Raw genomic sequence first — 17,724 nt, 5'->3', positions numbered from 1 at the left:
TTCATAGATGACAGTAGTTTGCTAATATATTTTGGTGCTCCTTCATTTGGTGCATATATGTTGATGATTGTTATTTCTTCTTGTTGTATTGTCCAGGCCCGCTTCCATTTTTATGGCTGGAGAACATTCACTATATATGTGAGTGCTTGTGTATGATTTACACATGTTTTTCTCTATCCACCCATTAACACTTAGGTTGTTTCCATGTCTTGGCTACTGTGAATGATGCTGCAGTGGACATGGGGATGCAGACATCTCTTTGAGACCATGGTTTTGTTTCCATTGGCTAGTTCCCAGAAGTGGTGTTGCAGGATCGTATGGTAGGGTCTATTTTTATTTTTTGGAGGAAATGCCATACTGTTTCCATAATGATGGTACTACTTCATACTCCTGGAATAGGGCAACACTGCTGGGTATTTAAAGCACATCCGCTTAGCCTCCATTTCAGTACCCTGACTCTTGCCCACTTAGGCATATTCAAGAGCTCCTGCTACATCGACGTGCGCTGGTTTCCTTTTGACGTGCAGCAGTGCAAACTGAAATTCGGGTCCTGGTCCTATGGAGGCTGGTCCCTGGACCTCCAGATGCAGGAGGCAGACATCAGCGGCTACATCCCAAATGGAGAATGGGACCTTGTGGGTAAGCCCCACGGAGCCCCAAGCCTAGCAGCCTGGAGGAAAGCTGCACTATTCCTGTGCCAGCTTACAGTCTAGGGTGTTCCAGACTTTCAGTGTGAGCGTTTATGAAACACTGCAGCATTTCCCATATATGCATATCCATATAAGCATATACCCTTATATGATGAGAAACAAACAAAAGACAATTTAAAAACTCAGCGCTTTCCCAAGGAGTTTGCAGTAGGGGGAGGTCACATTTGGACAAGTCATTGGTAGCAGGGGCATCCCATACCAACAGCATTCAAATCCACTCCATCTCTAAAATCAAGTAGGAGGTCAATGGCAATGACAGGAACATGCATTTAATCATTTTTAATAGAAAAACAATACTTGCATTTACTGTGGTGGAATGTTCACGGTACATTATCTGTAACCATAGTGTCCTAGGCAGTTCAGGATGCTCTAAGAGAATGCTATATCACTAACTCTACTGGTGGTGTATAAACAATAGAGATGTATTTCTAATTGCTCTGGAGGTTGGGAAATCCAAGACTAAGGTGCATTTTCAGTGCCTGAGAGGACTGGCTTCCTGGTTCTCAGGGCCTGTCATCTGACCGGACCTCACAGGGAAGAAGGACGAGGGAACTCTTCGGGGCCTTTCATAAGGGATGAGAATCTCATTCATGGGGGTTTCTTCCTCATGACCTAAGCACCTCCCAAGGGCCCATCTCCTGTACCTTCACACTGCACATGAGGAATCAATATATTCATTTGGGGGTGACCCATATATTCCGTTCATAACACAGAATTTCAATCCATTCGAATAAATCTGCCAATTTACTCAAATATCACTAAGAGACTCCAAACAATTCTATAATAAGCCAGAAAGTTTATCTTCAAACACTGGTTACCACCACCACCACCACCCCTTTTTTTATTAGCATTTAGCAGACTCCATGGCTGGGTTAATGTGGTATAACTGTTAATGTGGTGGTGGGAAATTGACAGAGACAGAAGGGGGGGAAAATCAAATACAAAAAAATGAGCCATGATATAAGAACATAAAAAAACAAGCAGGGTAATTACTCAAACAATGCCCTCCACCCCAGGAATCCCCGGCAAGCGCAGTGAGAAGTTCTATGAGTGCTGCAAGGAGCCCTATCCGGACGTCACCTTCACAGTGACCATCCGCCGCAGGACCCTCTACTATGGCCTCAACCTGCTCATCCCCTGCGTGCTCATCTCCGCACTGGCCCTTCTGGTCTTCTTGCTCCCTGCAGACTCTGGGGAGAAAATCTCCCTGGGTAAGTGCCTGGATCTCTGGTGAGAGTCTGAGATGGAATGGGGGACCCTACTTTGAGATCATCTCAGGGGCTCACTATGTGCATTCTAGGGGTCACTGGGGTGCTGGGTATGGCAATGTCCCAGGGCCCCCTGAGCACATCTTACTGAACCCCTGGCCCAGGGTAGCTCCTGAGGCCTCACGCTGCAGATTTAGGCTTCGAGAAGATGGCCACGTCCTGCTGGATTTTCTGATTGTTCTATAGTTCTGGCTCCTGGACTCGTCTCCACCTCTAGGAAGTAAATTCCTGTGCCCATATGATCAGAAAACCACACACTTGGTTCCAGGAATGCTGCAGGCCCTCCTGACCCCCCTCGGGACTCAACCCCAGGCCCGGGTCTGATGGGACTCAGTCCTCATGTGTCCCCTGCTCAGGCGCTGTGTGTTTATGTTTCAGGGATAACCGTTTTGCTTTCTCTTACTGTCTTCATGCTGCTGGTGGCTGAGATCATGCCTGCGACATCTGACTCAGTGCCCCTGATAGGTAAGTGAGCCCGGCTTCCCAAGGGTGTCCAGGGCTCCTGGCTCTCAAAGCAGCAATGGGGCCTCAGGTGTGTGAGAGTTGCGACTGCTTTCTGCTTTGAGAAGATGCCTCACCTGGGGGGGAGGAGGACGGGGGGGGGGCGACATTGGGGAGTGCAGGCCTGCTTGGTGGTTGGAGGTGAAGTTGCTTCCTTGCTCCCAGAAACCCCGTCAGGCCTGTCACAGGGCTATAGAGTGCTCACCATTAGAGATTCACTGTTTTTGTTTCAGGTATTGTTTTCTCACAAAACCTTTGCTAAGAAGACAGGAGCAAACACTAAAGGCCTTTGTGAGTGTGGTATATGTCTCAGTCTTAGGGGGACCTGCCTTTCGCCTTAACAGCCTGACCCCATTTCTTTCTCCTTGTCAACACAGGGCTCTTGGGGGAAGTCCGCAGATTGGCCTTCAGTGGTGAGCCCATGAGAAAGGCTGGGCTGAGGCTTATAAGATGTGGCCAGCCTCTGACCCCTGTGGTTGGGGTTTTACCGTGGGGTCCTTTGACTTTGGTTCCTCCATAGATTATCATAGATTATTGTCTTCACCTGTTAGGGATGAAACTGTTAAATTTTAGGGCCATCCTAAAATTCTGCAGACCAGTGGCTTCCATGACTGTAGCTCTGGAGGCTGGCAAGCCAACATAAAGGTGTGGGAGACTTGGTTTCTCCTGAGGCCTCTCCTTGGCTTCCCATGGCCTAGCCATATTCTGCATCCTCACCCAGTCTTTTCTCTCTGTGTGTCTGGTTTCCTTTAGTAAATGGTGTGAGAACAGAGGGCAGGAATCCCCCACCCCTCTGGTTTCTTCTTGAGCTAGGAGAGCAAAGAAATTAATGTCAGATCAGTAGGAGAAAAGGCCACATTTAATTACATATGTATGGAGCATTTAAATGCTTGTAAATTCTAAAATAAATGGGACAAAGTGAAGGTTTATGTCTTGAACTAAGGAGTGGGATAGGGGTCTGGGGTGTCAAGGAGAGAGGAGGGACTCATGAGATGAGGAGGACATGACGTCGCAGGACAGAATCCTGCCTCTATGAAGACAGGCTTTTAGATAAAAACGGTTACTTCTGGAGATGTCCCTAAATTGGGGTAATCTTCATTATTTAAGGTGATGGTAGCAGTTTCTCCTGAGGCTCAGGGCTTCGTGGACAGTAGCTCCACGTGTCCAAGTGACATGTACTAGAAAAAAATTGCCCTGGACATCTTGGGAAACCTGTGTGAATTTTTTTGGGGGGAGCCGATCCTACAAAAGGTACCAATCAAGTTGGAACAAGGCCACCCTAACAACTGCCTTTAGCTTAAATACTCTGTAATGCGTCTTATATTATATGGGTCCTTAAGTTTAGAGCTTCAATCTAGAGGTTTTAGGGGACATAATTTAGTCCATACTTTCACGTCTTGTCCACTCTTCCTCCCCATCCTGATGCTAATTTCAGTTCAAATGTCCCCCTCTAAACACACCAGGAAGCTGCTTCTTTGTCTCCAGGGGAGAACAGTGGGTTAGTGCTACCTGGAAGGTGTTCTTGACCAGCTATGTGGCTGCTCATTTAGCCTCCTAGGCCAGGATGCTCTGTTTAGAGTTCTGACCCCTTTGGCAGGCAGCCACCCTGACTCCTTTTGACAGCATTGCCAGTTAAGGAACACTGTACCAGGCTTCCTTCTAGATCCTTTACCCACAGAATCGCCGATTCCAGCACCAAGCCTACAAAGAAGACCTTTCCATTCCTACTGTACTGGGAAAGAAACTGCAGCCCAGAGAGGCTGCTTGGCCTGCTGTCCAAATTTACGGAACAAAGGCAGTCTGTCAGGGGACTGGGGAGAAGCTTTCTCAGATGCTCCAGGCTGCTCTTACCTGGGGCAATGCAAAGCTGAAGCTAATGTCCACAGCCTGAAAGTCCCTGCCCAGAACCTTGTCCTCAGGCTGAACCACTGACTCCCCAGTGTTTCTCAGTAGGTGGGAACAGATTCACCATCCACGCTCATGCCCCAAGTGTTTCAGACAGCCAGGTGATGACCAGGTATGCCCACATTATACCCCTTGGGAATCCTGTGGTTTTCATGACAGTGACCAGATCCCTGCTCACACACACTGGCCAGGTGAGTCCAGTTCAGCCTCCCTCCCACCCTGTAAGGCACTGTGAAGGCTCACGGAGGAGGAGGGAATCCAGAGAATGGCCCTCAGTGGGGCCAGCCATTCTCCAGGATGGGACGGCAGGTCTTTGTGCTGTAGCTGTCCACTGGGAATGGGAGAGGTAGCCTGGGAGCTGGCGTCAGCCCTGCCCCACCCTCCACATCCCTGACGTTCAGAGAGCGCCACACCCACAGCCCTGGCTACTGGGGCCCCTGGGTGCAGGAAACCCAGGTCTCACTGCTGTCTCCTCTCTCGACAGCCCAGTACTTCGCCAGCACCATGATCATCGTGGGCCTCTCTGTGGTCGTGACAGTGACCGTGCTGCAGTACCACCATCATGACCCCGACGGCGGCAAGATGCCCAAGTGGGTATGTCCCTCCCGCCCTCCAGCCCTGACAGTGGGAGTCAGGGTCCTCTGCCCAGAGGAAGCCCACACACAGCCGTGACCCCCAGGGAGGGCCTCCCCTACTGTGCATGTCTGCAGAGAGGACCCTCCTGGCGCTTGCCCCATAGGGACCTAGAGCTCTGTCCTCTCAGTCCCCTGTCCCTGGCAGGGCTTGCACGCTGGCTGCTCTGCCCATTTTGCCAGCACAAGAGTCCTAAAACTTCTTTTTACATGCTGCCCACTATGGCGAACTGGGCAGCGGTTGGAAGTCTAAGTTGAGATAAGCACAAACCAAGTGTGGCTGGATGTTCGCAATAGAAGCAGGTGAAAAGAATATAGTATGGGCTGAGCTATGTGGAAATGCATGCGGTACACCTGGCACACAGTCTAACCAAATGCCTGTACTATAAATGTTCCTAGTCACCAGAAGGAAAAGGGAAAGAGAATGAAAAGGAAATGGATGGAGAAGTCAGTGGTTGAATAAAATAGCTAGTTCCCTTCGCCCAAGACTTGCCACTCCTCAGCGCTGCTTAGCAGCTCTGGTTGTGACGTCAGCTGATGCCCTTCAGAGTCCAGTGTCTGTGGCACTACACCCGCCCTGGCCTGACCCTTGGGAGACCTTGATTAGGGCTCGCCATAGGGGCACAAGACCCCCGGCACTGGTGGGCTGCTCCCACACCATGTTTCTTCCTTAGGAACAGCAAACATTGCAGAATTCCTATCAAGGGAGCATGACCTAGGGTCAAGGGCAGACCTAAAGAAGCCCCCGATAACAAAAAGAGCCTATCTTTGGAGACCCATGACCTAGCATCAAGCTCTGAGAAGACTCTAGGATTCACCACCTTCTAAATGCAGCTGCAAGATGTAAGACGCATGTTTGCTAACCCCCAAGAACAGGGATTTCTGGGTCTTCCTAAAACATTGTGAGATGACTTAGTTATCCTCGTGTCTCATGGGGCTTTGTGCAAGTCTACACTGGCCTCAGGGTTCATGGGGCACCCTGTGACCTTGCTCCTAGTGTTCACAGAAAACCCTGAAGGTCAATGACCACAAGCTTTCCAGGTTCAGAGGTGTTTGCAGGAAGAAGGCAGGATATGAAGAGTACCCCCTGCTACTTAAAAAAATTTGGCCTTGTGAAGTTACTGTGTCCCCTTGGGTTCTCTGCCGTAGAAAGCTCCCCTCTTGCACCTAATCACCCAGCCAGTCTCCCCTGTGGCTTCACTCTGCTGCCACCACCAAGCTTGATAACCATTTAAAGTAATTCCTTCTTTTGCCATCCAGTGTTTGTTTATGCAAATGCTAAAATGTAAACACACATTCTTAATTATTTTAAGTGTTCTGAGGGATGTCAAGTTAAGGGGCTGCTAGGGTAGGGGAACTAAGACAAGACACAAACCATTTTAAATGACCTGGTAGCACTTCACTGTTCCAGAAAAATGTTAATTTAGAGCATATGCTAATTACTCACCTCTCAGCCCAAGAGCATGTTAAAACCACTGACTGCAAATGAAATATGAAGCTTGTATCTTGCTTTCATTTCAGATGGCTCTCTGCATTCTTTCCATGTGTGTTTGAAATATAAGCAACCTCCAAGGGACTTTTATTATGATCTGTTGCTAAGAAGATACTGTCAGTGTGGTGGCATTATGTGACATTTGCACAGTCAGAAACAAAACTATAACCTAACAGAAGAGGTCATGAGCACAGTTTGATAAGTGCCAAGAGGATAATTTCATCTTTTGAGATGCTTTAACTTTGAAAGCTAATGATTCACACTATGGAATTCAAAGTAGACTTGGCACTTGAGATATGCCCAGGGGGATGCCAGAACCCCCACATGGCAGGAAAAGCACTGCGTAGCCCTCTCTGTGCTCAGCTGCCTCTGAGTTTGGACATGCTCACAGCCTTCTGTTCCCAAGATCTCTGGTCCAGGTTTCTAGTGCTTTCCAAAATGGTTTGGGTGGGGCTGAAGTCACAGGAGGTTTGGAGAGAGCCTTGTAGGGCATTTTAAAGATGAGATTGTGAAGATCTAATCACTTTGGATGACTTGCTCACCTGAGCTGATGTTTTTGCCTCTGTGAGCCTCAGATTCTCTATTTGTAAAATGGAAGAGGGGTTCCTAGTTATTTAGTTCACACATCATAGAGTGCTGAGAAGCCCAAGTGAGATGACCTGTCTCATGAGGCTTTGAGCAAGTTCACACTGATCTAAAGACTCATGGGTACTCTGTGTCCTATTCATGGAATACTCTGGAGGTCAATGAGTGCAGCTTTCCAGGCTCCAGGGGTGTTTGCAGGGTGAAGGCAGGATATAAAGCATGCCACCTGCTAGGAACAGTTAAGTACAAGCTGCAGTGAAACTTCTCATGCTTTCTTGTTCTTTTCATTGCCTGTCTCCAAACCTGTGTAGTGCAGCTATCTCTGATAAAACACCATAACAGTAATCACCAATAAAGAGTCCGAGACATGAACTTCAGAACTTACTGCCCATACTTATAGATGGGAAAAATACCTGCCACACTGCTGTTGGAATTTGCCTGCAACCGTAGACCAGATTTCAAACGACATCAGGATCTGGATAATTTCGGGGAAAGGGCACACTTTCAGGCACTTCTCCAAACAGGCTCGTTAGAATGCCCCCGCCTCTCTCCTGGATAGAGGCTTCAGGTGGCTCTTTTCATTCTATTAAAGAATATTAAAAAGTCTCATTGATTCATTGATTTCTCTTCTGCCTCTTCTAAGCATATGGACATTATTCATTCATAATGCACTTTAGACCAGATGTTGGCCAAATAAAGCTCTGGTGGCCAACCTCAGTCCACAGCTGCTTTTGTAATTAAAATGTGTTTAGGAAACCATCACGCCCATTCCTCGATATGCTGTCTACAGCCGATTTTGTCTCTTGCTGTGCTTACCTAAGGCAGAGCTGAATAGCTGCAACAGACATTTGTGCAAAGCTAAACTATTTCCTAGCTTCTCCTGTACAGAAAGTCTGGCATCCCTGCGTCAGAATTGGCAGAGTGCTTCCCACGAAGCATCTCTCTCAGGCTTCCTGCAGCCTGATAAGCTAGGTTAGCACTTCCTTCATTCCTTTGGTTCCTAGCATGGTTTGTGTCTCAAATTGTCTCACACAGCCACTCGAGCAAAAGAATTATCTCTCAGTTCTGTTTACCAAATAATCAAAACCAGTTAGTAAGCCCTGATGTATGAACAACTCAGCACTGGCTGGCACAGCACCACCTCTCAAGCCCTGGGGTCATGTCCGAAGCAAATACGCTTCTTCTCTGTTCCATGTTGACTTTCCCTGCACGTGATTCTAAAAGGCACAACCTTAAACTCCTGCTTTGCCACAGTTTGTAATTGCAAGAGATGTAGCATTCTGATGTTACACTCTGAAGGGCTTCAGAAGGAGTTGGCGCTGTGCAATAAACCTCACTGCATGGCACTGGGAAAGTGTTAAGTTTGCAAGAGCACCCTTGTGAGTTTGCTGTGGCCCTCTGAGTAACTCACAGGGATAACTCCTTACAGATGATGAAGGATCAGAGAGGGTAAGTTACTGGCTCTGGGCTCAAAGCCTAGTGTTCTCTTTGCAAGCCAACCTTCACTGCAGTCTCTCTTCTGTGAGATGCCCTGAGCCTGCCGCTGAAAGATCAGCTCCTTCCCAGTATTCCACACCGACTTGATCCCCACCGCCTTTCTGAATCTGCCTTGTCATGTGCTGGCATCGCTTCCGATGTAATCTCACCTGGGGTCCTGGTGCCCCCCAGGCGACACAGCCTAAAGCCAGTAGTTGAGGCTCCCATTGTTGCCGGCTCAGCGATCACCGCTCCTAACGCTGTTGTCTCCCCAGACCAGAGTCATTCTCCTGAACTGGTGTGCATGGTTCCTGCGCATGAAGCGGCCGGGGGAGGACAAAGTGCGCCCCGCCTGCCAGCACAGGCAGCGGCGCTGCAGCCTGGCCAGCGTGGAGATGAGCGCGGTGGCGGGGCCCCCGGCCACCAACGGCAACCTGCTCTACATCGGCTTTCGGGGGCTGGACGGCATGCACTGCACTCCCACCCCTGACTCGGGGGTCGTGTGTGGCCGCCTGGCTTGCTCGCCCACGCACGACGAGCACCTCCTGCACGGCGGGCAGCCCTCTGACGGGGACCCGGAGCTGGCCAAGATCCTCGAGGAGGTCCGCTACATCGCGAACCGCTTCCGCTGCCAGGACGAAAGCGAGGCCATCTGCAGCGAGTGGAAGTTCGCGGCCTGCGTGGTGGACCGCCTGTGTCTCATGGCCTTCTCGGTCTTCACCATCATCTGCACCATCGGCATCCTGATGTCGGCTCCCAACTTCGTGGAGGCTGTGTCCAAAGACTTTGCTTGATCTGTCTTGGTCCCCAGCGTGGAGGAAATGCACAGATAGGCAAATGTCTTTGGTAAGACTTTGGGGTGCTAATCCCACATTCCTCGTGTGGACGTTTCTGTTGGTAGTCATCTGTTTCCTGGTTATGTTCGGTAGTAGCATCTTCACCCGTTTTTGTTGAATTCTTTCAGGCTGGCTGTTTGATAGGCTTGTAGCAACCCCAAGGTCAGCCAAGGTCAGTGAGCCCCTGGGAGCCCATTTGCTGGCGGGAGACTCCCTGGTGAGCCCTTCAGAGAGGTTGGGGGATGCTCAGGACTGTATGTGGGTTTGCATGCCTGCATGTATGTCACTTCAGTGGAGGCCTCCGTGGGAGTTCAGTATATACCTTTGCCTCCTACAAACCCAGATGGAAACTTCTAACAATAAACCAAGCTCACAGAATCTGTTCCAATAAGGGACTGTTGAAAGGGGGCAACAAACTAGGCTAAACACTTTTACACTTCTCAGATGGCTTCTCAGAAATTCAGATTTCAGATTTATTTTCTCTACCCAAAGACAGTTGGTAGGAAGTTTTATGTTTCTGTAGTAAAACAATCAAACAAACAACAAAACGGACGCGAAATTGGTCTTGTAAACTGTGCTTTTGCCAGCCTGATTTCTGTAGCCCTGCTCTGTCAGGGGAGTCGAAACAGGTGTGCATTCATTCTGAACCAGGACCCGTGCAGTCAGGGGGCTTCTGCAGGCAGACCCCTGGTGGTCCCCAAGCCTCCTGCACTGCCCCCAGGCCCTGGAGAAGTGGGTGAGTCTCTTCTATTTTGCAAACCCAGAGGAAAAATCGAGTTCTGTTAGAATTATTAGTCTGATCGAAGAATTAAAGCTAAATTAAAATATGTGTTTTTTAAATAATTCAGTGGGTGTTTCACATGTATTGGAGTGTGCGTGGTACAGATGCACGACATAAGGTCAAAGCATGCTCGTTTCTTTCTTCACAGGTCGGCCGCAGGCTAGCGGCTAAGGCTTCTTCTGGCTTCCTGTGTTGCAGGAACTGGGAGCGATGTGATTTTGGCTTCCGTGCCAGGCCAGTAGAGAGGGGCAAGGGGGACTGGCAGGCTCACCGTGGCTGGGTAGCTGGTGACTCTGGTTTCTGATTCTGGGGCGTCTGTCTCTCCATAGTTCATCCACCCTAGCTTCAGCCCAGAAACCTGACAGGATGTGTGGGTTCAATGGAGATGTATGTTTTGACAGCAAGGGAAACTATTTTAAACCTTACTTGTAACACACTTCTCTACTCAGATGATCCCACTGACAGTACTCACTCAGTCTCTTCCCATTCTCCTATGTTTTGAATGGGCTTACAAGGTGATTCACCAAGAAAAATGTCTTTCCTTTTCTACTGTTTCACCCAGTCACTGCTCAAAGCTCAAAATTGTGTGGGGTGTGTGAGCGCCTGGGGATGGTTAATTTACTTTTAATCTCTGAGAAGGGTGTACGGTGAGGGAAGATTGAGTTTTAGCACAAAAGAGACTGCACCTCTTTCTCCTGCTGTCGTCTCACTCCATCCTGGGTGGTGTGCAGGCATTCCTCACACGGGTGAGGACGGAGGTGTGCACACACTCTGGGGCTTCGGAGAGGACCCCTTGTCCACAGCGAGCAGGGTGGTGAATCAAGGCGCCCAGCATCATGCTTTTGGAGCTGGGAAGGATGAAGGATGAACAGTGTCTTTTTTTATTATTATTAAAGTATCTTCAGCAATCAGGAGAGAAGTTTTTAATATAAAAAGAATACTTCATTTCTAACTGCTATCCAAATTGTGCTCCTTTCCACATTTTTGCTTAAAAAAGGGTTTAGTTCTGTACTTTATGCCAAAAAGCAACTAATAAAGCAAGCCAATTATTCATATTTTGACTATCCAAATGGCCAGTTTGTTGTTTCAAATACAGGAAGGAACAGACACGCACGTTGTTAGAAGGATGTGAATGGCTAGAGTTAAGGTCCCACGCTCCGTGTTTGCTCTCCTCACGGAGGACTAGAGATGAGCTTCTGGAGGGAGGCATGAGGGCTTTTGCAGCAAGGAAGAAAGGATAGAGTTAAAGCGGGAGGGAAGGGCACGGAGAGAGACGTTGCTTTTCGCCCATTCCTGCTATGCACAGCACTCTGCACTTTGCTTTTCTCACATCATGTTTTAGGTTAGAGATATGTCTGTAACATGTAAAGAGCTACCTCATTTTTCTTAATAGTGCTTAGTTTTTCCATTGTCTTGGTAAAACTTCTTTGATTAGTCTTTTATTCATGAACATATATAGTAATTCTTTTTTTTTATTTTTGTACACAAATCTATAATTAGCATCCTTGTACTTATATCTTAGCATCCTCTAATGACTATACCTTAGCATACATTCCAATGTGGAAATAGAATTGCTGGATTTAAGATTATATACAGTGAAGATTTTGATAGTGATTGCCAGATGACTCTTTCAAAACTAATCAGTGGAGACATCTACCAAAGGGCCAATTTCTCAACTTTCTCAGCATTGGATACTATCAAACTTGAAAAATGATACTGCAAAGTTATTTGCATTTTATTATGATTGAAGTTGAAAATATTTTCAAAGTTTTGTGGTAATATCCATTTTGCCCTGTACAGAATTTTCAATGGAGTTATTTGACTTTTTATTAATTTGCCCGTACACTTTAGAACGTTCCATCTTACGCCTTGAAATATGTTTATCTGTTGATTATTTGTCTTCATGTTACTTATTGGTTTGTTTATTTATTGGCTTATGCCAAGTTTAAGTTTTGATGTTATCAATTTATCATTATTTTCCTGGGATTTGTCTCCAGTTTTAAAAGGATTTCCCCATTCTGAGATTATAAATAAACGTACTCATATTTTTTCTAAATCTTAATGGTTTTATTTTCTGACTCTCTGGAATTTATTTATTTTAGGAAAAGATGGTAAAGATGTACTTTTCGCTCCAAATCAGTTGTGTCAACAAAATATATAGCAACACATTCCTATAGTACAATTATAATCTTTCTCCACTTGTTCAAAATGCCACCTTATTGCAAACTACGTGTGGGTCTCTTTCTGTTTTGTCGATTTATCTTTCTAAGAACCGTAAAATTCCGAGACTTTTTTATATTAGTATCAAATATTCATACTGATGTCAACGCCTTCAAGTCAGCCTTCCCCTCCGCTCTCCCCCTACCCTCTCTTTCTCTCTTTTACACACACACACACACACACACACACACATACACATACATCTTTTTTTTTTTTTTTTTGTGCATACAGAACTGGGGTACAGGCCAGAGGCTCAGGGGCAGTGAGAGGCTTCACCAGAGACAGAGTGGGAACAGAACAGGCAGATCAACGAAGTACACCGCTGAGGGGAGCAGCGGGCGGGTCAGGAGAGGTCTGCCACACCATGTGGTCACCTCCGGAGCAGGCGGGAATCGAACTCATGTGGAAGTGGCTTTAGATTCTCAGTGCTGTGCTTTAATCCACTGCGCCACGATGGAGGGCCACATACATCTTTTTTTTTAATTGAGATCATGATGAATTTATAGATTGAGTCTACAATCTAGAACCATATAATCTAGATTTATACTCAAAATAATTTTATGTCACTCAGTAGGTTTTGTTCAGACAGGTCCTAAGAATTTCTTGATGTTCATTTTTAGATATTTTTATCACTTGGTTCCCTTTTTTCATTGGCTTGATTTCTTCGATTTGGTTTTCTGCGTATATAGGGAACTAGTTGATTTTGGTATCTGTCATAATCAGCCACCATAAATGGGATTCTAACTACTTTGAAGGTTTTCTTTGCTCACCTCCATTCCCCATTCTTCCCGTTTGCTCTAAGCCAGTGCATTTAAGTAATAGTGACTCAAGTGGCACATCTATCTTGTTCTGGATATTTTGGGGTCTTTTCATTGTTTCACCATTTAACTTATATAAAAAAACATGTATTTTCTTCTAATAAAAAGTATATCTCCTCAAACTATTAAAGTTTTCTGGTAAAATGCAGATAATAGATTTCTGTCAGCGCCTCTATTTTGTCTATTTCCTCTCACAGAGAAGCTTTCTGACCTTCTTCCTAAGTTCTTTAATTATTCTCTTTCCAAACTTAGTGGGAAGGTCCAATCCTCCCTCTTCTTTCTGTCCTTGTGCTCTGAAGGTCTGTGAGGATGGTGAACCCCCAGGATGAAGGACATAGATTTTGTTTTTACCTTTTTACAGCTAGCACTGTTCTGCTCAGTGCCCCTAACATTTGAGGGCTTGCCCTGGGGAGACATCAGCATTGCCGATTATTTCTCTAGTTCAGTGACATTTGAGGGGCTTCCATCCACTGGTTATCCATTCAGTTCAGCCTTGTCTGCTTACAGGACTTCCCAGCCCCATCCTTAAGCCCACTTCTAGTTCACACAAAGAGAAGAGAATATCCTCATGCCTCGAACACTAGTTCAAGATGGAATGTGAGGGCATTATCTAATGCTCAGCTTGTGCCTTGTAGGAAGGTGGTTAAAATCATGTTTTGCTTTTCATTTGCCTATCTGGGTTAGACAACATGAAAATTCCCAGTATGTTTCCTGCTTCTCCTGAGATTTTTTTTTTAATTCTTTAATTTTTTTTAAATTTTTTTTTATTTTATTTATTACAAAGTTTACTTTTACATCATTTTGCACATTTTTTTTTTCATCTCGATTGTAATCCCCGCGGGTTTCCCATCACCAAATCACCCCTGTGCCACCACCATAGTCCCGTGCATTTCCCTCCCTTCCCCTCCCCCCCGTTTTTGATCCCATTCCCCACTCCACCCCCACAGAATGTCTCTGGTATATGGTTGTTCATTATTTTTGTTATTTTCTCGCCTGGTCCATTATACTCCTGCTATGAGTGAAACCATCCGGTATTTTTCTTTCTCTTTCTGGCTTATCTCACTAAGCATGATCTTTTCCAGCTCCATCCAAGTTGCTGCAAAAGACATGTGTTTCTCTTTTTTGGTTGCTGAGTAATATTCCATTGTATATATGTACCACATCTTTCTAATCCAGTCATCTACTTTTGGGCATTTGGGCTGCTTCCATGTTTTTCCAATTGTAAATGAAGCAGCAATAAACATGGGGGTACAAGTATCTTTTTCAATCAGTGTTTTTGTGTCTTTTGGGTAGAGACCTAGGAGTGGGATTGCTGGGTCATAGGGAAGCTCCATGTTTAGCAGTTTGAGGAACCTCCAAACAGTTTTCCATAGTGGTTGTACTAGTTTGCATTCCCACCAGCAATGCAGGAGAGTTCCTTTTTCTCCACATCCTCGCCAACATTTGTTGTTGCTAGTTGTTTGAAGATGTGCCATTCTCACTGGGGTGAGGTGGTACCTGAGATTTTTTTTTAAAGATTTATTTATTTATGCATACAGAACTGGGGTACAGGCCGAGGTGCAGCGTGGTGAGAGGATTCGCCAGAGATAGAGTGGGGAACAGAACTGGCAGATTGAGGAAGTACACGGCTGAGGGGAGCAGCGGGCGGGCCAGGAGAGGTCTGCCGCGCCCCGTGGATCACCTCTGGGGCAGGGATTGAACTCGCAGTGAAGCGGTTGTGGCCGGCTTGCAGTGCTGCGTCCTAACCCATCACGCCAGCAGGGAGGCCTCTCCTTAGATTCTTAAGGAGTGAGTATGGAATTCTGCACTGCAATGTCCTCTCCAGGCTAGATTTTGAGAATGGTCCACTCTAGGCTGGAACTTCTGAATCAGACTCACTCTATGCTTGTGGGGAGGTGCAGGAACAGTGGAGCCTGGTGGGACATGTGCGGGACATGTCTCATGAGGCAGTGTGTGGGCGTCTCAGTTCCGCACCACTGTTTGCTTGGCTATAGCAATTTGAAGACAGTGGTATGTGACCGTGTCACTTCATTGATTTTGCTGAAATTTAGTATTTCTGCTGCTTTGAGGAGGGATATCTGTGGCACTGCTTTCCTGTACTCATAATAGCTTTTTAAGATCCATCACCTACTTTCAGAAAAATGATTAACATTGGTGTTACACTTCAACAGCAAGGTTAGTAGCAAATTATATTGTCTCAGTAATTTGAGTAACATGGCTGATGTTTTTTTTTAAAGATTTATTTATTTATGCACACAGAACTGGGGTACAGGCCCAGAGGTGCAGGGGCAGTGAGAGGATTCACCAGAAATGGAGCGGGGAGCAGAACAGGCAGATTGACAAGTACATTGCTGAGGGGAGCAGCGGGTGGGTCAGGAGAGGTCTGCCGCGCCATGTGGGTCACCTCCGGGACGGGGATCGAACTCATGCTGAAGTGGCTTTAGCTTCTTAGTGCTGTGCTTTAACCTGCTGCACCACCAGGGAGGGCCCTTCTGGCTGGTGTTTTTAACTGTATGTTTAAACTGTTGATCTCTATGTTGGAGGATCTTCTGTAGTTGTGGAGCTTAGAGTTTCTCTACCTTCATTTGCCCATTTTTTTTCTTTGGGTAAATGAAAGTAACCAAGCATTGCCAGTTTTTGTTTTATGTCTTTTATTAATGCTAACTGCATAGCTCCTTTCCAAGACATGTAACTTTGAATTACTATTTTAATAGAAGAATAGAAATAAATACTTTAGAGTTTAAATGAGTGCTAGGTTTCCTTCTGTGCACTTTGGTAACCACTATGCAATATAAACTACTGTTATATTTTTCAAACATAATAAGCCTCAAAACTCACCGCACATTAAAATTACACTCTGCTCTAGGCCTGGCCATGCTTGGGCATGCTCTCTGTACTCTGTTGTCCTTGGCCTTGGATTCCCGTGTGACGACCTCAGACAACCCCAGGGACTTTCTGGCCAAGCCTGTGTCATGCTCTCTATGCACAGAGAAGGAATGGCGTGTGTTTGAGAAAGTCATGGCTGACTCGAATTCTTCCATAAAGAATACAGAAAATTTCACTGTATTTAATTAGTTTCAGAATGCCCCAAATAAACGGAAGCTTAGCACTCTTGTATGTCTTCAGACCCCAAACTTGAAGCAGTACAGGGGCGTGGAGGAGGGCTGTTTCTTCAAACTGAAGAGATTTCCAAGCAGGTCATTGAGGCACTTGGCCTAAAGATAAGCCGTCAAGGAGCCATTTTGCATTTCCAGCATCCTCCTTCTCACTGGCAAGTGCTGGGTTTACTGGTGGTAAATGTAATTTTTAGCAAAAATGATTTTGTTCTTTGGAAAGTAACTCTTGCATACCATGATTCGGGGGTCACTGGGGGAATCCCTAGAACTGCCTTTAGTGGGAGCCTGGGCAGCAGAGGGCTGGCTGGGCATGAATTCCTGGGAGTTGGGGCAGTCACAGTTCCCAGGCTGTGTCTCGGGCTGTGCTGAGTCATTGCACGCAGCCCGCACCTGGGAAGGCAGCGGTCAGGGACACCTGCCCGAGGCTCTGGGGCCTGCAGGCCCGCTGTGGTTCTCAACAGTGATGACCAGTGGTGCCTGGTCCTATGGCCTCACCTGCAGCCCAGCCCTGTCCCCCCGACTGACCTCCAGCATGAGCTCCCCCAAACCCAACCTCAGTTTCCCCATCTGGAACAACAAATGAGCACTAGCGTCAGCTGCTGAGACAGCACCCAGCTATGGCCTGGAACATGGGTGGCACTCAGAAAGGGTTGGCTCTGTTTATTTCCATCAGGATCAAACCTCACCGTGCCCACGCACAGGGACACTCTACCCTTGTTTGTGAGGCTCTGTGACAAGCAGCTTTCCCTGTTGTGCCACAGCTTCCTTTTCAAGTTTAACAAACAGCTCCTGCCACCGGTGGCAATGACATCCAGCAAGGTGCTCTCTGGTGAGACAGAGGAAAGTTTTCTGAGACCTGTCACTTTTCTCTTGCCAGTGAGATTTTCCAGGACCAAACACTAAAAGGCAAGGGTCTGAAATGACACTAGAGGCTTTGGTGGTGGGTCCAGTAGAACCTGGGGAGTGTTTGGGAGAGATTGTTGCACGTGGAGGCAGCAGGGACACCTCACAGCCAGAGCAGCTGTCGGAGGCCTGTGGTAAGCTCAGGACATGCGTGGATGAGGCAGGAACCCCACCATGACTGCTGGAGGGGGGCAGCTAGTACAGGGACAGGCGCATGAATGAGACGAGCGTGTGTGATGGGGATGGTGCAGCAGAGGGCCTGGGGTCAGGTGTATCCCCCAGAAGTAGCTCTGCCCATCTTCCAGGACAGCAGTGAGATGGGGCATCTTACATCTTCATCACAGATGAAGATGGGGTGTCCTGGGTCTTCATCACAGGTGAAGATGGGGGTGTCCTAGGTCTTCAGCACAGATGAAGATGGGGCGTCCTAGGTCTTCATCACAGATGAAGATGGGGTGTCTTAGGTCTTCATCACAGATGA

The 17,724-nt window shown here is 47.0% G+C and overlaps 1 protein-coding gene across 3 annotated transcripts in view; it reads left to right on the top strand.

The window, feature by feature from the left end:
* The window catches only part of LOC101633667 (neuronal acetylcholine receptor subunit alpha-7), a 114,247-nt gene that overhangs the window by 75,086 nt on the left and 21,437 nt on the right, over positions 1–17,724 (top strand). The window contains exons 6-11 of one of the 3 annotated variants that reach the window (XR_001146055.1): positions 472–639; positions 1,727–1,921; positions 2,357–2,443; positions 4,869–4,978; positions 8,845–9,415; positions 9,534–10,248. Coding sequence is in view for 1 of the 3 variants with exons in the window: in XM_004693075.2 (XP_004693132.1) it covers positions 472–639; positions 1,727–1,921; positions 2,357–2,443; positions 4,869–4,978; positions 8,845–9,363 (1,079 nt within the window). In the remaining 2 variants the exon portion in view is untranslated. Of the gene's footprint in view, positions 1–471; positions 640–1,726; positions 1,922–2,356; positions 2,444–4,868; positions 4,979–8,844; positions 10,249–17,724 lie in introns of those variants that run through there. The other 2 variants (XR_001146056.1, XM_004693075.2) reach the window with 2 other exon arrangements.

Source organism: Condylura cristata, unplaced genomic scaffold, assembly GCF_000260355.1.
Source record: "Condylura cristata isolate star-nosed mole 26May11 unplaced genomic scaffold, ConCri1.0 scaffold00035, whole genome shotgun sequence".
NCBI classification, from domain to species: Eukaryota; Metazoa; Chordata; class Mammalia; order Eulipotyphla; family Talpidae; genus Condylura; species Condylura cristata.
The sequence above is the reverse complement of the archived record's forward strand: the minus strand, read 5'-3'. Positions and strand labels throughout refer to the sequence as shown.